Below are 15,672 nucleotides of genomic sequence, written 5' to 3' on the forward strand. Positions count from 1 at the left end.
GAGAATTAAAGCATGGATGACATCAGATGAGCCCTTTATTAGGGACATGGCAACTCAAATGATGTCTAAGTTTCAAAAGTGTGGGGAAGAGATTCATGGGCTTATGAATGTGGCCGTTGTTCCAAGATATAAGTTTATGTTGATCGAATATTATTTTCCTACCATTTATGGAAATGATCAATATGATATTGAAATTGAGAAGGTCTGCAATATTTGTTATGAGCTTCTAAATTTCCTAATCTCAGAGAAAGAAGTCATAAAATGGATGGTCTATCGAACTTTGACACATATGTTAGAGTTGCATATGGTGTAGAGAATGTGAAGTCATAGTTAGAACTCTATTTGGAAGAGAAATTGATACCTAGGACTGATGAGTTCTTTGATATATGCAATTATTGGAAAGTAACAAGACTCAAATATCCTGTGTTGAATATGATTGCCAAAGATATATTTGTTGTGCCTATTAGCACTGTTGCTTCGGAATCTACATTCAATACTGGTAGACATGTGGGTTCACACCGAGCGAGACTTCATCCTTCTACATTGGAAGCATTGATATGCACTCAAAATTGGTTAGTAAATGACAAAAAAAGGTAAATATACTTATCTTTATATATATATTCATATTTTGTTGTATTATTTTGATATTAATATTTTTTTTATTTTCTTTATAGAAGCGACTCCATTTGTCATCAAGAATGATGAGGATAATGATGTAGATACAACTATGGTAATTAGTTAAGTTTTTATAATTCATCAAATAAATTATTAACTTCCATTATTAATACATATATATTTTTTGTAAGAGTCATACATAGTTGAACTTGATGATTAAGGTAGCAGGTCAATGAAGAAGAAAAAATCATTTTACGTATATGATAGTTTTATTATACTTTAAACTCTTGAGAAAATCTCATTACGTGATTTAGAATATTCTTAATTCTAAATAGACTTTAGATGTAAGATTATATAATTTTTTATTCAACAACTACTCTATGAAAGAATTGTAAATATTGAAAAATATATTTTATATAATAAATCCTTATTGTTTTATTTATTTTTGTAAATTTAAAAATAAAAAACAAAATAAAATATTTGAGGGTGTAGTTGATACTAAGTGTAAAAAATAAGGATTGCAATAAAAAAAAACAATAATTTAAGCTAAGGGAGAATTCTAATATTATAATTCAATAATTCTAAAAAAAAAGTTAAACGGGGCAAACATGGTGGGGCATTCCCACTCCGATTAAGTCGGGTGGGGCGACCCGACCCACTCCAAGAAACTAATCGGGGACCCGCCCCATTTACATGCCTACTTCTTTAATTGTTCTCAATTTCCTTCTGTGATCTCCAACCATGAACACTGTGCCCATTTCTCCAGCTGATCTCGTAGAAGGTTTTTCCTTTTCTTCTTCTTAAACTTCATCATTACTCTTTTCTACAATCTAAGAGCAAAATAATTGCATTTTATAGCATTCAGATTCTAAATCTCAATCGTATATTATTTCTCTTCTCCGAAAAATCTCCCCTTATGTGTGTGGTTGTTGCAGGCCAAATTAGCGGTAGCGATTCCGACACGAGTCTCGATAAGGATGACACTCTCGAATACTACGAACCGATTTCCGCCATTGCTGAAGACGACGACGATGAAGAAGATCGCTGTCGAACCAGGGAATTAGAGAACGGACACGAAGACGATACCACCGGATTTCACTTTAATGACGATTATTATGAGAGGCAATTTGAGAATGGAGTGTCCTCCCACCATCTGAATAACGACGACATAGAGCTTAGCAAGAGCATTAGCAAAGGCGAAGATGAAGAGGCGAGCATAGGAGAAGCGGCTGACTCGACAGTGATGAGAGCTTTCAAAGAGGACGAGACTCGGAGAAACACACCTCTCTGAGAACCTTTTGATTGACCAACTTCACAGACTCAAGCAGCCACCGCAAGCTTAGACCATTTCCATTGTAGTTGGATTCAGGTTCTCAATTGTGTGTTTTGTTATTTGGAAATTGGAAGGCAAAATTGACTTAGATGATTACTAGTATTATTTACTCAAATAAGTAACTTTAACAATTGTTCTATGATCCCTCAAATTAAATGTCATTTTGCATAAACATATTTTAGGGGGCATTAGAACATAAAATTCACACATAAATATGACATTATGCATAGATGGAATTTAAAGGTTCTTTTGCATTATATATTAAACTACTTTATTCTACAAAAAAGACTACAATATAATAATACTAGTCTCACTATCCAAAAAAAAAAAAAAGAATTCACTCCAAATGCCTTCCTTTCCTTGGTTGGCCGAACAAGAAAAACTAATCAAGACATTCAAATACTATATTGTAATCTCATGGTGGTGACCGCACAAGAATTTCCGTATGATCGCCTTCTCAGGCAGCTACATTCTCAATGTCTGCACCTTTGTTAATTCTCTTGATGATGCCCGCAATAACCTGATAAACGATAATAAAATGAACTCATTAAGATGATAATGAAGCTGAATATCTTGCACCATTGTACTATCTCAACTTGTAATTTGCATTCAAGAAGAAGTATTGGTATCTAAAGGTGTTTCAGACCAAGCCCTTTTACCTTTCCCGGTCCTAATTCATAACTCTTCTCCAGTCCCTTGTCCATGAGTGTCTTGACAGTTATTTCCCATTGAACAGGAGAAGTCACCTGTGATATTGCATAGGGGGAGATCAATATTCCTGCCAATGATTTGGGGGAAATGAAGTGCTGAGTACCTTACCTGACGAGCCAATATCTTCTTAATTGTCTCAGGATCTGCATGTGGCTGTGCATCGACATTAGAGATGACTGGTATTTTTGGAGTTCTGATCTCAGTTGCTGCTAATGCAGCTTCTAATCTCGATACAGCTGGTTCCATGAAACTAGTGTGGAAAGCGCCAGCAACAGCTAGGCGCACCTGAGCAGAGAAGGGATGAGAAAAGGAGATGACTTTTGCCATTTAAATTGAAGAACAGAGAAAATGCAAACTGCAGTGGAAATAACCATACCGTCATGCGAGCTTTAAATGACTTTGCCTTGGCTTCTACTGCTTCCACTCCTTTTAAACCTCCAGACACAGCATAATTTCCCTGACATGAGTAGTAGTTGCTGAATACTTAAGTGATCAATTAACAACCTATTATTCAGTTTGGCTTTATTATGGTGGATAGAAAGTCCTTACGGGACATAGGTAATTTGCAATATGAACTCTATCTTCATCATCGACTTCTTGATTAGCTGCATCGCACAATTGTTGAACCTTTTCTGAGTCCAGCCCTATGATACTGGCCATAGCACTTTTTGCAGCATCTGCAGCTTCCTTTGAGAAAGTTGGAAAGAATTTTCAGTGTCAAGAATAAATTAAAAACTCAAGCATGCAAGGGTACAAGAAATTCAGACTACTATAGTCAAACTATAAATTACCTGCATGGCTTCTCCTCGTAGTTTGACCAGCTTGAGCCCATCCTCAAAACTTGCATATAGAATCAAATCGAGAAAAGAAAAGAAAGGATATAAGAACCACCAAGTAGTTCAGATATATGCATCACCAGTGAATTAATGTCCTAAATAAAGAACTCAAAAAACATTGGAACAGCAATATTTAGATGAATTACGCTCTGTTATCACTTCCATCAACACTGGTGAGGTCCCTAGATAATCAAACTAAGGTATGGTTGTGCCTTTTCTTTACTTAATACAGAAGCCCGTACAGCATTCTATTTAGTCTGCCTTGATAACAAAATTCAGAAGCTTTCTAGCTTTGATACCAAATATTGAATATAGATGCAACTGTAAAAGTCGTGTTTATTCGCTGATCAACTCACCTAAAGGCCTCTGAAAAAGCTAGAGCAGTATATTCTCCCAAGCTAAGACCACATGCAACATCAACAGAATCAATGATTTGCTGACCTCCCTCACGCGCACGTAGCAGCTCTACAGCGGCTAGGCTTGTGACATAGATAGCAGGCTGCAAAGATGCAGAATAAAACGCAAACCAATGCCAATCAGAGATAAATACATCTGAAAAATTACAATTTATATAATTTAGTTCATATCATGCCATTTCCCACCCTAAAAGAAAACTCTTCAGGTAAAGAGATATCAACAGGTTCCACTGGGAAAGCCATACGGAAAAATTAACGCACGGCCCATTAAAAGAGAAAAAGAAAAGAAAAGAAAAGAAATAATCATTGTGTCTTTCAAAGAAAAAAAATATTTTATATATATATATATATATATCTAAACTTTGGCAAAATTATTTTTCAAAATCACAGCCATGTCACTCCTGGCAGCATAAGTCTGTTAACAAAAAAAGCCAATTGTTCTATCTCACATGTTTGCAATGCATGCGCCATCACACAATGTAGCCCATGGACGTGTCACGTATAACAACAGAGATACAAATGAAAGGGAAATGATACTCCTACTGCAGTTTCTACAGGAGTTGTTCATCCTGTGAAACCAATTTGTTATTATACAACACACATGCAATGCAGGATATTCCATACCTACTACCATGTACCTAAACAATCCACCACTGCTAATCTCTAATAATGCTGTCAAAATACACAAATGTCCATTTCTCCTCGTACACTCACTTAACCATCCTAGATCTTGAAGTGGGAACAAATGAGTAGTTCCAATGATTCATTACCTGGCTTATAACAGTTGAGTTTAGCTTCTCTTTTGGTCCATTGATGCAAATATCTAGAAGATCAAAACTGCATGTAAAGGAGACATACCACTCAGAACCGAATGTTTCACTGATAAGGCGTTTATTATCTCAAAACTAAATTAATGCAGCAAGATAGCGAATAAAATTATAAGAAAACTACCCTAAAATATCATTTGCAGTCTTGTATAACTCTAAAGCTGCAGGTAGATTTTGTGCCTCCTTTCCCATTCCTACTGCTTGAGCACCCTGAAATAAGAAAAGGACAGGGTACAAAATATAGCTCAATTCAACTAATACTGAAACATACAAGGAAATCAATCCAAGGCATACCAAAAGGAGGATTCAAGAATTATCTCTTCAAGTAATTCCACTCTAGGTCAAAAATCAACCCCTGATTAGTGTAGAGGAGAAAATAAATGTTGATAACCTTAATTAATCAAACCATACAATACTTCACCCCATGATTTCAATTACCAGAGTGGGTCAGTAACACCATGACATCCAAACTCTTTCATTTACATAATACACAAGTCCTTTAAAGCTTTATCATTGTCCATACACATGATTCAGATGAATCCACAAACAAACAAACCAAAAAAAGCCTTTCCGCTAACTACATCTTCCCCCAAAATATAAATTTCTTTTATGCGTACTTACACTTATAGCCATGTTTACTTACGTAATGAGAATGTAAATTGGAAAGTGTTTACTTTTCCCAGTCATTCATGTGTTTGCTTAAGCGAATAAAAAACATAGAACAAGTTTTCGTGAATATCTGATACAACTATCAATACGAAAAGGGATAACACATCAGTAGATTTCCTCTCGTTACTTTCCAAAATCATTCCTATTGCGGATTAAAACATTGTGAAGCCATAAAATACCTCGAGACAGTTTTTCCATAAATTTTGGAGCTTAAACTTCGACCCAGTTGATATCAATCTGAATTTACAGTTTCGGAATCTCATAGAAACCAAACTGTCTATTCTCCTTGTCAATAAAGTTTAGTTAAAATAGGCCAACAATTAAATTTTTTGCATAACATTCAAGATTTTCAAATAAAAAAGAAATGATAATAATAGTAATCAAACAAAATTCTTAGTCAATTACACCAGTTAGATTCAAGCAACAAACAAATGAAATTGAGCAAGCAAAAATGAATGTGGTACGTCTACTACTCACTTGGCCTGGGAAGAGGAAAGCGAGTGTGGGTTTATAATCAGAAAACAAGCCATCGTGAACCACAGTCTGCGATCCAACCGAAACGCTCATGAAGACCCTAGATCGATTAAGATTCCTGGGGCCGAAGCTTCGAATTCCATTTCTGAAACTCGAAAATGAGGAGCAACTGCAGCTCCTCCTAGACGAACCAGAGAGAGAGAGAGAAACTGAGGGAAGAGTGAGAGAGGAGCTCATGGTGTTGTTAATGGTGGTGGGCGAGAGAGTGCGCAGGATAAGCGGGTGGTGGTGATATTGGTGATGGTGAAAGAGACGAGCTTGCATATATATATATATATGAATGAGAGTGAAGCGGTGGAGATTTATAATGCGCCGGGGGTGTTTAGGTTAGCGGAGTTTCCGAAGGTAGACGTTGGAGATGGGCATGACAATTAAGCAAAACCGGCCAACTGCCTTTGCCTCTCTTGAGTTGTCGTTTTGTCCGAGGGGCATTATATTTGCATATTTTTAACATATCTACTCCAGTAATTTCTCAATATTTCTTTTGACAATTCTTTAAATTCTTTTTTTTTGTTAGTTTCAATCATTTTATTTTATCTTATTTCATAATTTAAAAAAAAAAAAACTCTTACTAACAAGTCTTTTTATCTTTTTGTTTTAAAATTTTATTTTATTTAAATATTTAAAATATATTATTTATATATATTTTATGGAATACGAAAAAGCACAAAAATTAGAAAAATTTGAGTATGAGTTAATAAAAAAAAAATATTATATTAATTTTTGATAAAAATGAGGTGTCTTAGTTAAATTTTAGGGTGCAAATATAATGCATATTTATTGTATTTTTCTTAATTTTTATGGCTTAAGTTCACATTTGCCCATTTTCCACGTCATTGTGATTTAATCCCAATTATTTATTATTATTTTTTCTTACAAATAGTCCCTATTGTATATTATTATCATTTTGACAAAGATTTAGTCATTATTATTTTATTTTTATTTTTGACAAAATGCTTATTGATAGTTTTTAAGGTGCTTTTATCTTATATGATTAAAAAAAGTACTTTTGAGTATAGGGAAAAAGTAGGTAGTTCTATTTTTTTAATTTTTTTTTAATTTAGAAGGTCTTTAAGGAGAGATTTTGATTCCTACCATTTTTTAAAAGACTTTTTTGAAATACTATTGTTATTAATATCCAAATATTTTTTTAAAAATTATTAAAAAATATCTCCATATAGTAATTATTCAAACTGAAAAAATAAATTAAATATTTTGTTTATTTTATATTTTTAGTTGTAAGCAGAAACTTTGCAAAACGAGTTCATTAATTAGAATCATGAAATTTATATGTCATAATACATGGTGAAATTTTTCTAATTAACCTTGTTTTCATTCAGCCAAAAAAAAAAAAGTAACATTGTTTTCTATATGCAGTGCATGTGTTGTGGTATTACCATTACACAACACATAGTAAAAAGACAAATAGCAAGATTTAATCGTCCTAAGAATATAATCTGCTCGAGAAACAACCTCATGATGGCAAAGAATAGTTAACTACAATTTTCGCTTCTTTTAGAGATAAAATAGCAAACCATGACTTGGCAAGACTGCCTAATGAAATTCCATCGAAGTCGCATAAAATATCACCAATGTCAATAAGAACATTCTCCCTGTTTTCTATTTATCTGTCACCCTGTAATAACTGACTTCGGTGCCACAGTATAAAGGGTCCATGTTCACGACAAATTTTGTTTCCTTTCTTATTTGGTAAGTTATAGTTATAAAGCATTCTAGTTTGACATAATTTTTATTTTAAACGACAAAAGAATAGAAGTAAAAAAAAAATTAACGAGAACTTTTAAATAATGATTTTAAAAAAAATATTTTTATTTATTTTAATTAATTATAATAAATATATAATAGAAAATCTATTATTGGAATATGAATGAATTACCAAATATAAAACTTCAGGGTTCTCTGGTGCACCTCCAAAAAGTGACGTATCGGTGTACTCCTTCCAGTTTTCAGTTTGAAAAGTATTTTTAACGCAATTTTTTATGATTGTATATATTGTAGTTATTTAGAACATCGTGCAAATTTTCAGTAAATTCTGTTGAAAACAATGTTCAAATAAATTATTTTCCTCGTGCATAAAAAAATAGTTACGTATGCAATAAACTATTTGAACCTTGTTTTAGATACGGTAAACTATTCGAAATTTCCTGAAAATTTGCAAGATGCTCTAAATAACTATAATATACACAACCATAAAAAAATTGCGTCGAAAATACTTTTCGAACTGAAAACTAAAGAAACCATCAGAAAACTACCTTAAAATTTCAATAACACTCAAATAATTTTTCTTGTTTAATTTTTAAAAGAGCTTGCTAGAAAAGTTTTAGGCTACTATGACAAACAGGTAGATATAAGACAACTTTGTTGTATATATTTCAATTACTCAAATTTTTAAAATAAAATTACATTAATATAATAAGAAAAAAATGAGAAATGTTTATACCATTTTTAACCTTGTGTTTTGTTTGATTGCCTGTTTGGACCCTATATTTTAAAAAATTACTTTTTGGACCCTGTATTTTATAAAATGGTTCAAATAAATCTCTAATCCCAATTTTGATAAACAAAAAATTGAATATAACAACACAGTTGTTAGGAAAAATAGTTGTGTTTTTGTTCTGAGTTGTTAGTTTGGTGAATTATTTGTGATTTTAGTTCAAAAAACGTTTATCAAAATTGATTTTAATGATCTATTTAAACTACTATACAAAACACAAAGTCCAAAAAATAATTTTTCAAAACACATGCTCCAAACAGGTAATGAGACAAAATATAGGGTCCAAAAATGTATAATCCCGTATGAGAATATTATTGAATACAGTAAGGTCCTCACTAAGTAGGGTATAACTAACCCATGTGAAACCTTTTGCTTTATGATAAAGAGTTTAGATTTGACCCTACTAGTGGAGTATGCCCAACACTAGTTGTAGCGTCCCAGAATTTTACTAAGCTAGATAGTAGTATTGGTTCAAGCCGGGATTTAGTTAGAAACTCGTAGAAATAGTTATGTATTTTATAAGTTTAGCTTATGGTTTAGAAATATTAATTTTAAAATAAGGTTTGATTAATATAGCTGGTCCTAGAAATATTATTTATTATAACATAAGGTTTAGATAGAATAATTACGAATGTGACACTTGTCACATGTATGTTTATTAAGGAATTAAAGATTTTAGATGAATAAATTTATTGAAGGATAGATCTAGAAGGTCTAGAACAATCCCTCATCTGTTAGGATCACGTTTTACTCAGTCAAAATGGTTTAAACAAATTCAAGTGTGCTGAAAGTGTGCAAAAATGTGTTTAAAATATCATCGTATGTCGATATATCGCAGCCATAGGGGCTGATATGTCACCTATGATTGATATGGAAAACACGTCGACTTTGCACGAACGAAACCACGGACCCTCGGGAATATGGTGTAGGCGATATATCGCCTATAGGAGGCGATATATCGGCTCCACAACCCATTTTTGAATTTTTGTAGAATTCTGAACTAGAAACAACCCTCAACAACTTTGACTCGTTCCTGAATGTTTTTTATTGAGTTTTGGGTATCTGTTGAGCAAATAATTCAAATTTATTCAATTTTTAATCATTTATTTATTCATTGAAATGGGAGTTAGTTTCACTCCTTGAATTCTATAAATAGGAACTAGTACTCAGCCATTTTATTCATCATTCAAGCATAGTTTAGATCCTCCTAGCTGCTAAGATTATTCTAGAGAGAAACACTAGGGTTTTGGGTTTAAAATCTTTTCAATCTAAGCTTTTCTAAACACTTGGGAAGTAAGTTTTTGTGTGATTTCGGTGTTTAAGCTATCCAAGGTATTCTTTATCTTCAGGTTTAGTTCACTATAGTTTCTATTATTCTTTCATTTTCTTCAAATCCTAACTCGTTATAATGACTTTTGGTTAGGTGTTCAATTTCTTTGAAGCTTAAGGTCTTCGGTAAGTTACTATCGTGATGGTTTAGATCTTCTCTTCATCTTATTTTTCTTTAGGAAACTGGGTTCTTTATGTTTGGTTTTAGGAGTTTCAATTCCGCTCTTGTCTCCAATATTCTCGATTTTGGTAAGGAAAATTAGGCAGTTTAGTATTATGACCTATTTTTTGTAGTTTATGATCTAGTTTATGTTTGTATGACCTAACATTCAGGTACAATAAAGGGGTAAGTGTGTCTGGACCTAAGGTATCCAATGATGTATGACAGACTATGTCCGGTAGGCTTGGTTGCCAAAACTTTGTGACAGACCTAAGTGATGTCCGGGGCTTAATTGTCACCCTGTATAAACACTTGTCTTTTTATTATATTTGCTTGTTATTATGACTTATGACCCATAGTTACGATTATGATTATGACCTATGACCTATAGTTATGATTGTGACTTATGACCTATGATTTATGATATGATTTAGGTTATGATATGACCTAGGTTGTGTGATTAGTATAAATAAGTTTTGGCATGACTTGGTGAAATTTAGGATATGTTTGATTATATGATTATATGACTAACTCTTGTTTGTATTTTCCTTATTGGGCTTAGAAGCTCACTCCTTATAGTGTTGTTATTTCAAGAAATTAAGGATAGAAAGGACGGTGGTGAGTGGGACCTAAGAGCTTCGTGATGTATTCGTGGGGACCATATAGTCGAGGAAGATCAAGCGGGCCTATTTTTTTTTTATTAAAGAATGTTTATTTTAAATTTTTATTTAAATGTTGCTCATTTTTATGTTAAAGACAGTTATTTTATTTTTTTGTAAAACCATAGATCCATGTATTTATTTTCAAGTTTTTATTCAATAAAAGAGCAATATTTGTGATTATGATCCAACGTTGTGTTCTCGATAATTTATAAGAAATTAGGGCGTTACACTAGTCATGTCTTTATTTTATATTATAGGCGGATTCTTGGGTAGACCCCCTTAAAAGGGTCACAAGGGTGGACATCCTAATAGGGTGTTGTCATTGGTTGTTTTTTGGGTTGTGGGGCGGGCTTCCTTTCACTAGATTGTTGATCTTTAAAGAAGGGGTGGATGAAAGTGACCCTTTATTTTTTATTCAATTGCAACATGTGGACCCCACAAGTGAGTTTGGAGGTTCCCTGATTTGGTTCAGATATTTTTCAAGTTGAATAAATGGGTTTTGCTCAGTAAGAGAAGGTTGTGCTCTCAAATTCACGGTACCACTCTTTTTTGGACTAGGTGGTTTTGTTAGGGTTTATGCTCTAAGCATGTGAAAATACATTTTATTGATTTAAATAAAAGTACATTTTTTATATTTGAATATTATAATTATTGTTTGAATAATTTGTATAAATATAAGAAAATTCCATATCGATTTATGAGAATATGATCTTATATTAGTACGAGAGAATTACAATCATATATAATGAATAAATAGTCACCAACATATTAAGGTATAGAATCTTTAATGAATGGTTGCTAGCATGGTTTACTAAGCATATGAGATGCGAGTAATTTAGATTCGAATTATTGATGTGGATAGACATCTTGGTAAATATGTTGTATATAATAGTGATTATATATGACAACACTGATGTGAATTAATTATCTTTATAAACTTACTATTTGCCATAAAGATTTAATTCATATCATACAGTTTGGTACAACTGTGCTTTGAGGAAAAACACTGTGTTGTGGGGAAAAACAACTGCAGCTATGTTGTGGGGAAAATCAACTGTAGCTATGCTGTAGGAAAAAGTTGTTGAGTGTTTGGTAAATTAAAGATTTTAAAGTGCTATCAGGATGTCATATTTATTTTATTTTATCAAAATAAATTCACATGTTTAAATTAAATATGTTTTTGATAAAAGACTAATAATAAAGTGATCATAAACAAAAATATTATATTATATAATATATATTGTTGTGTATATATATTATAACTAGTTGATGTAGCTAAGATTCGTATTATAATAACAATAGTATTATATTTTGTTTATGATATAATCACAAATATGTAAAACTTAAGTTATCTCAAAACTCTCACTTTTTATGTCTTTAATTAATTTAAACTTACTAAAATAAAATAATATCTAATAAATATAAATTATAAAAATATTTTTTTGAACAAAATAAATATTGTTTATTTTATTATAATATTAATTTTTTAAATATTTTTATTTTGAGTAATATATAATAAATAAGTTTATTGCAATTTTTTTTCTTTCAAAAAGCTAGTTTTAGAAAAAGCTAAAAGTTTGGTTTGCTAGCTATAACTTCTAGTTGTAGCTTCTACATAAATTATTTAATAAGTTGTTTTCTAACTATTTACCAAACACCATTATTGCACAGCTTTTTTAGAGTAGCTTTTAGCTTTTTTAAAATCTATCACAAACGGGGATTATAAAAGAAACTTTGTAAATATAATTATATAAATACTTATAGTGAAATTTCATATTTATAGTGGAGTAATCATGGAATTAGTAAATAAAATTTTTAAATTAAAAAGTTTAATTAATAATCTGGTTTATTAGAGCTTCGTATTATAGGTCCATAGTCCCCGGGTCGCTGTTGCGAAATTAATTAGAAATATAAATGTGCAAGTGTACATAGTCGACAAACAAATAATAAAGTAATAAGTGAGTATCATCTCCACATGGATTGTGTTAGTAATAAATTATATAAAATCAATACTTGACAAATTGGAATAAAGCAAATGATAATGATTTGATTAAATCTAAAAGACTAAACAAGAAAGTAGATAAAATAAACAAATGAATGAGAGAACAAGACAATGATGATGAGCTAGAATAATTAATTCATCCTAAAATGTAAATATCATGATGCTAATGCTGTAGTAATGTTGTGGCGAACTGGGAATAATTAATCTAGAATTCCAATTTAGTTTATAGGCTTCCATCGAAGTCACTATGGTATCGATTCTCTAATTAAACTAACATTTGTCTATGCCAATCTAATTACAAGAATTCAGTCCCAAGCACCAATTCCAAAAGATTATACAAGGTATTAATATATGTCTGTACTAACAAAAATTAAATTTAAAGAACTTAATCTTGCACCATTAAAGTTGTATGTCCATTAATTAAAACATTTTCAAAATTATTAATTAACTAATTTACTCACAATTGATGGTCAAACAAAAGGAAGTAAATAACATTAAAACTACTTTAATGAACAAAACCCAATTTCACATTAACACCATTAACAAAGTTCTAAAATCATACATTAGAGTTCATTAACAATTCTAGCTATGAAAAGTTTACCTCATAATTAAAATATAAAAAATAATAATAATAAATGCAAATATTGTCAAGAAAAATACAAGAGAAGAAATTAAATACTAAGAGAGGGATGAGAAAATCAAGCCTCAATAGGTGTCTCCAAGTGGTTCTCTTCTCTTGTCCTCCTCTTTGAATCTCCTTCATTTTCTTCTTCTTCATTCTCTTCTATCTTTCTCCTTAATAGCTGTTGTGCGTCTCTTTCCAAAAATTGGGGGAAAACAATACATACTCAGCTAGGTCATTTCTCTTCCTTGTAAGACACCCATGTAGGCCAACTTCTCACTTTGTTTGCTTCTCTTTGCAAGCCAATGGACCAAAGGAAAGCCAACACCCAATAGCCATTAATAGCATACAGATCACATCAAAATTAATTCATAAATACTGAGCTGGATAAGACAAAATGTTTGTAGTTTCCCACGTGGGCCTTTGAAACAGCTGGTTGGCAGAACGTAATGCTGCTTTCATGCTGCAACATTCCATTATCATAAGTTCAATTCAAGCTTCAATTTCTTCCCAAAATATCCAACACTCTACCAACCACCTGCCAAGACAAAATTCCACAATTCAGGATATATTTTTCAAACATTAAATTAATATTTAATATTATTTTATTATAATTAATATTTGACAAGACGAAAATAAATACACTACAAAACACCATAAACCACTCTTTTCTTGATAAAAATATAAGTTTAAAAGCATAAAAATAACTCTAATTCCTAGAGTTATCGGTCGCCTCTATCCTACACTGTCAATGGTAAAAATGTCATAAGGAAGATTAATAGAGAAAATGACTAAATTGCAAAAGAATTAATTTTCCAGGACAATGAAATAATTATGTGATAATTATGGGCAATTGATTAATTATGAATTAGTTAATGACTAATTAGTTTTTATTTGAAAAGCTATATATTAGTTAAAATAAATATTAATCATGTTTGGATTAATATTTGAGAGAGTTTAATTATTATCTTATTAGAAGATAATTATTTAAAACAAATAGTTTTTTTTTTAGATAATGTTAATTTTGAATTAACTGATATTTATTTTTGGGAATAAATATGTTGTCTTAAAATTAATCAAACCAAAAAAATGAGAAAATCAAGGATAACATAATGTGGCACACGCCATGCCAGACATTGAGTGGCACCACACACTGTGCCACATCCCTTGGATTTAAATTTTGAATTTCAAATTAATTTTTTTATTTAATTATTCTTTTTAAATATGATTTAAACTAAATAATTAATTGGTTATAACTTATCAGTTTTAATTTAATTAAATAAAGAATATTAAAATAGTTTTAATTATCTTTATAAACCTGAAAATAAGCGATTCTTTTCTAAATCAGTTGTTTCTAGGTTATCGGACTCTCACAAAGAAAAGAAACGATAGAATTTTCTATACTTGAAATTCTAGAAGTTTCCATAGCTTTCTCTCTTCTTAAACCTCTCTAGATCTGATGTGCTCAGAACATCTAGAGAGCCTAAAATCAACCTGTGAATCATGCGTGTCCACACATGTCCTTGTATGTTAGAGGAATGATCTGGAAGGCTAAGGTGTGAGCTTTCATAAGGATATGAAGATCGTTGATTTTACTAAAAGACTCAATGACACTTGATAGGCTACGAGCGGTAATTCCTATATCCTTGTATGTATTATTTAATGTATATATATGTATGATTGTATTAATATTTTATTGAAAATCCCCTCCCCTACCTTCCACTGCATATTTTGATATTTTTTCTATTTTAATACCAACAAGTTTTTGGCTGTTGATTTTATAGATGTGTGAAGGTATGTTCTAGTTTTTGTAGTTCTTAATTTTAAAATTTTTGTTTGTGGGAACCAAGTTTGTATACACAGTAAAACCTCCATAAAATGTTACTCTATATTGGAATAACTCCCATATAGTCATAAAATTCTTTAATCCCAACTTGGGACTAGAGCTGTAAATACGGGCTGGGCTTTTGAGCACGGCACGAAATCGGCACGAGCACGACACGGCACAAAAAAATATGGGCTTGGGCCAGGCACGGCACGAAAAAATATGGGCTTGGGCCAGGCAGGCACGACACGGGCTTAGCACAGCACGACACGACAAGCCCGAACGCACGACACGAAAGCACTAACAAACTAGCCCGAAAGCACGACACGATAAAAAACCAGATATTTTGACATTAATAATCATAATAAATTTTTATTTGTCAATAATTAATAAATTAAACTGATAATATATGTCTTATTTTTTTCAATGTTTATATTTTTATAATTATATTAATTTATTTTAAGATTTGTTAGTTAAATTTTTAGCATTTATTAGTAGGTATTAAAATTCTAATAATTATCTTTGATATAATTTTGTGTAAAATATTGTTAAAAAGTATATAAAAATATCTAAAATTATAATTTAAACAAAGAAATGTATTTGGTTTGGTGGTAAG

At 31.3% G+C, this 15,672-nt stretch overlaps 1 protein-coding gene across 1 annotated transcript; it reads right to left on the bottom strand.

The window, feature by feature from the left end:
* Positions 1–2,181: 2,181 nt before the first annotated feature.
* On the bottom strand, positions 2,182–6,343 carry LOC133792752 (uncharacterized). Its single transcript, XM_062230681.1, has 10 exons — positions 5,885–6,343; positions 4,863–4,948; positions 4,682–4,748; positions 3,852–3,994; positions 3,451–3,499; positions 3,209–3,346; positions 3,036–3,116; positions 2,768–2,944; positions 2,608–2,694; positions 2,182–2,468 (listed from the first exon to the last, which is right to left on the bottom strand). The coding sequence occupies exons 1-10, from the start codon at positions 6,203–6,205 to the stop codon at positions 2,406–2,408; spliced, it is 1,212 nt and encodes a 403-aa protein (XP_062086665.1). The 5' UTR covers positions 6,206–6,343; the 3' UTR covers positions 2,182–2,405.
* Between the last annotated feature and the right edge of the window lie 9,329 nt (positions 6,344–15,672).

This window comes from Humulus lupulus, chromosome 7 (assembly GCF_963169125.1).
Source record: "Humulus lupulus chromosome 7, drHumLupu1.1, whole genome shotgun sequence".
NCBI lineage: Eukaryota > Viridiplantae > Streptophyta > Magnoliopsida > Rosales > Cannabaceae > Humulus > Humulus lupulus.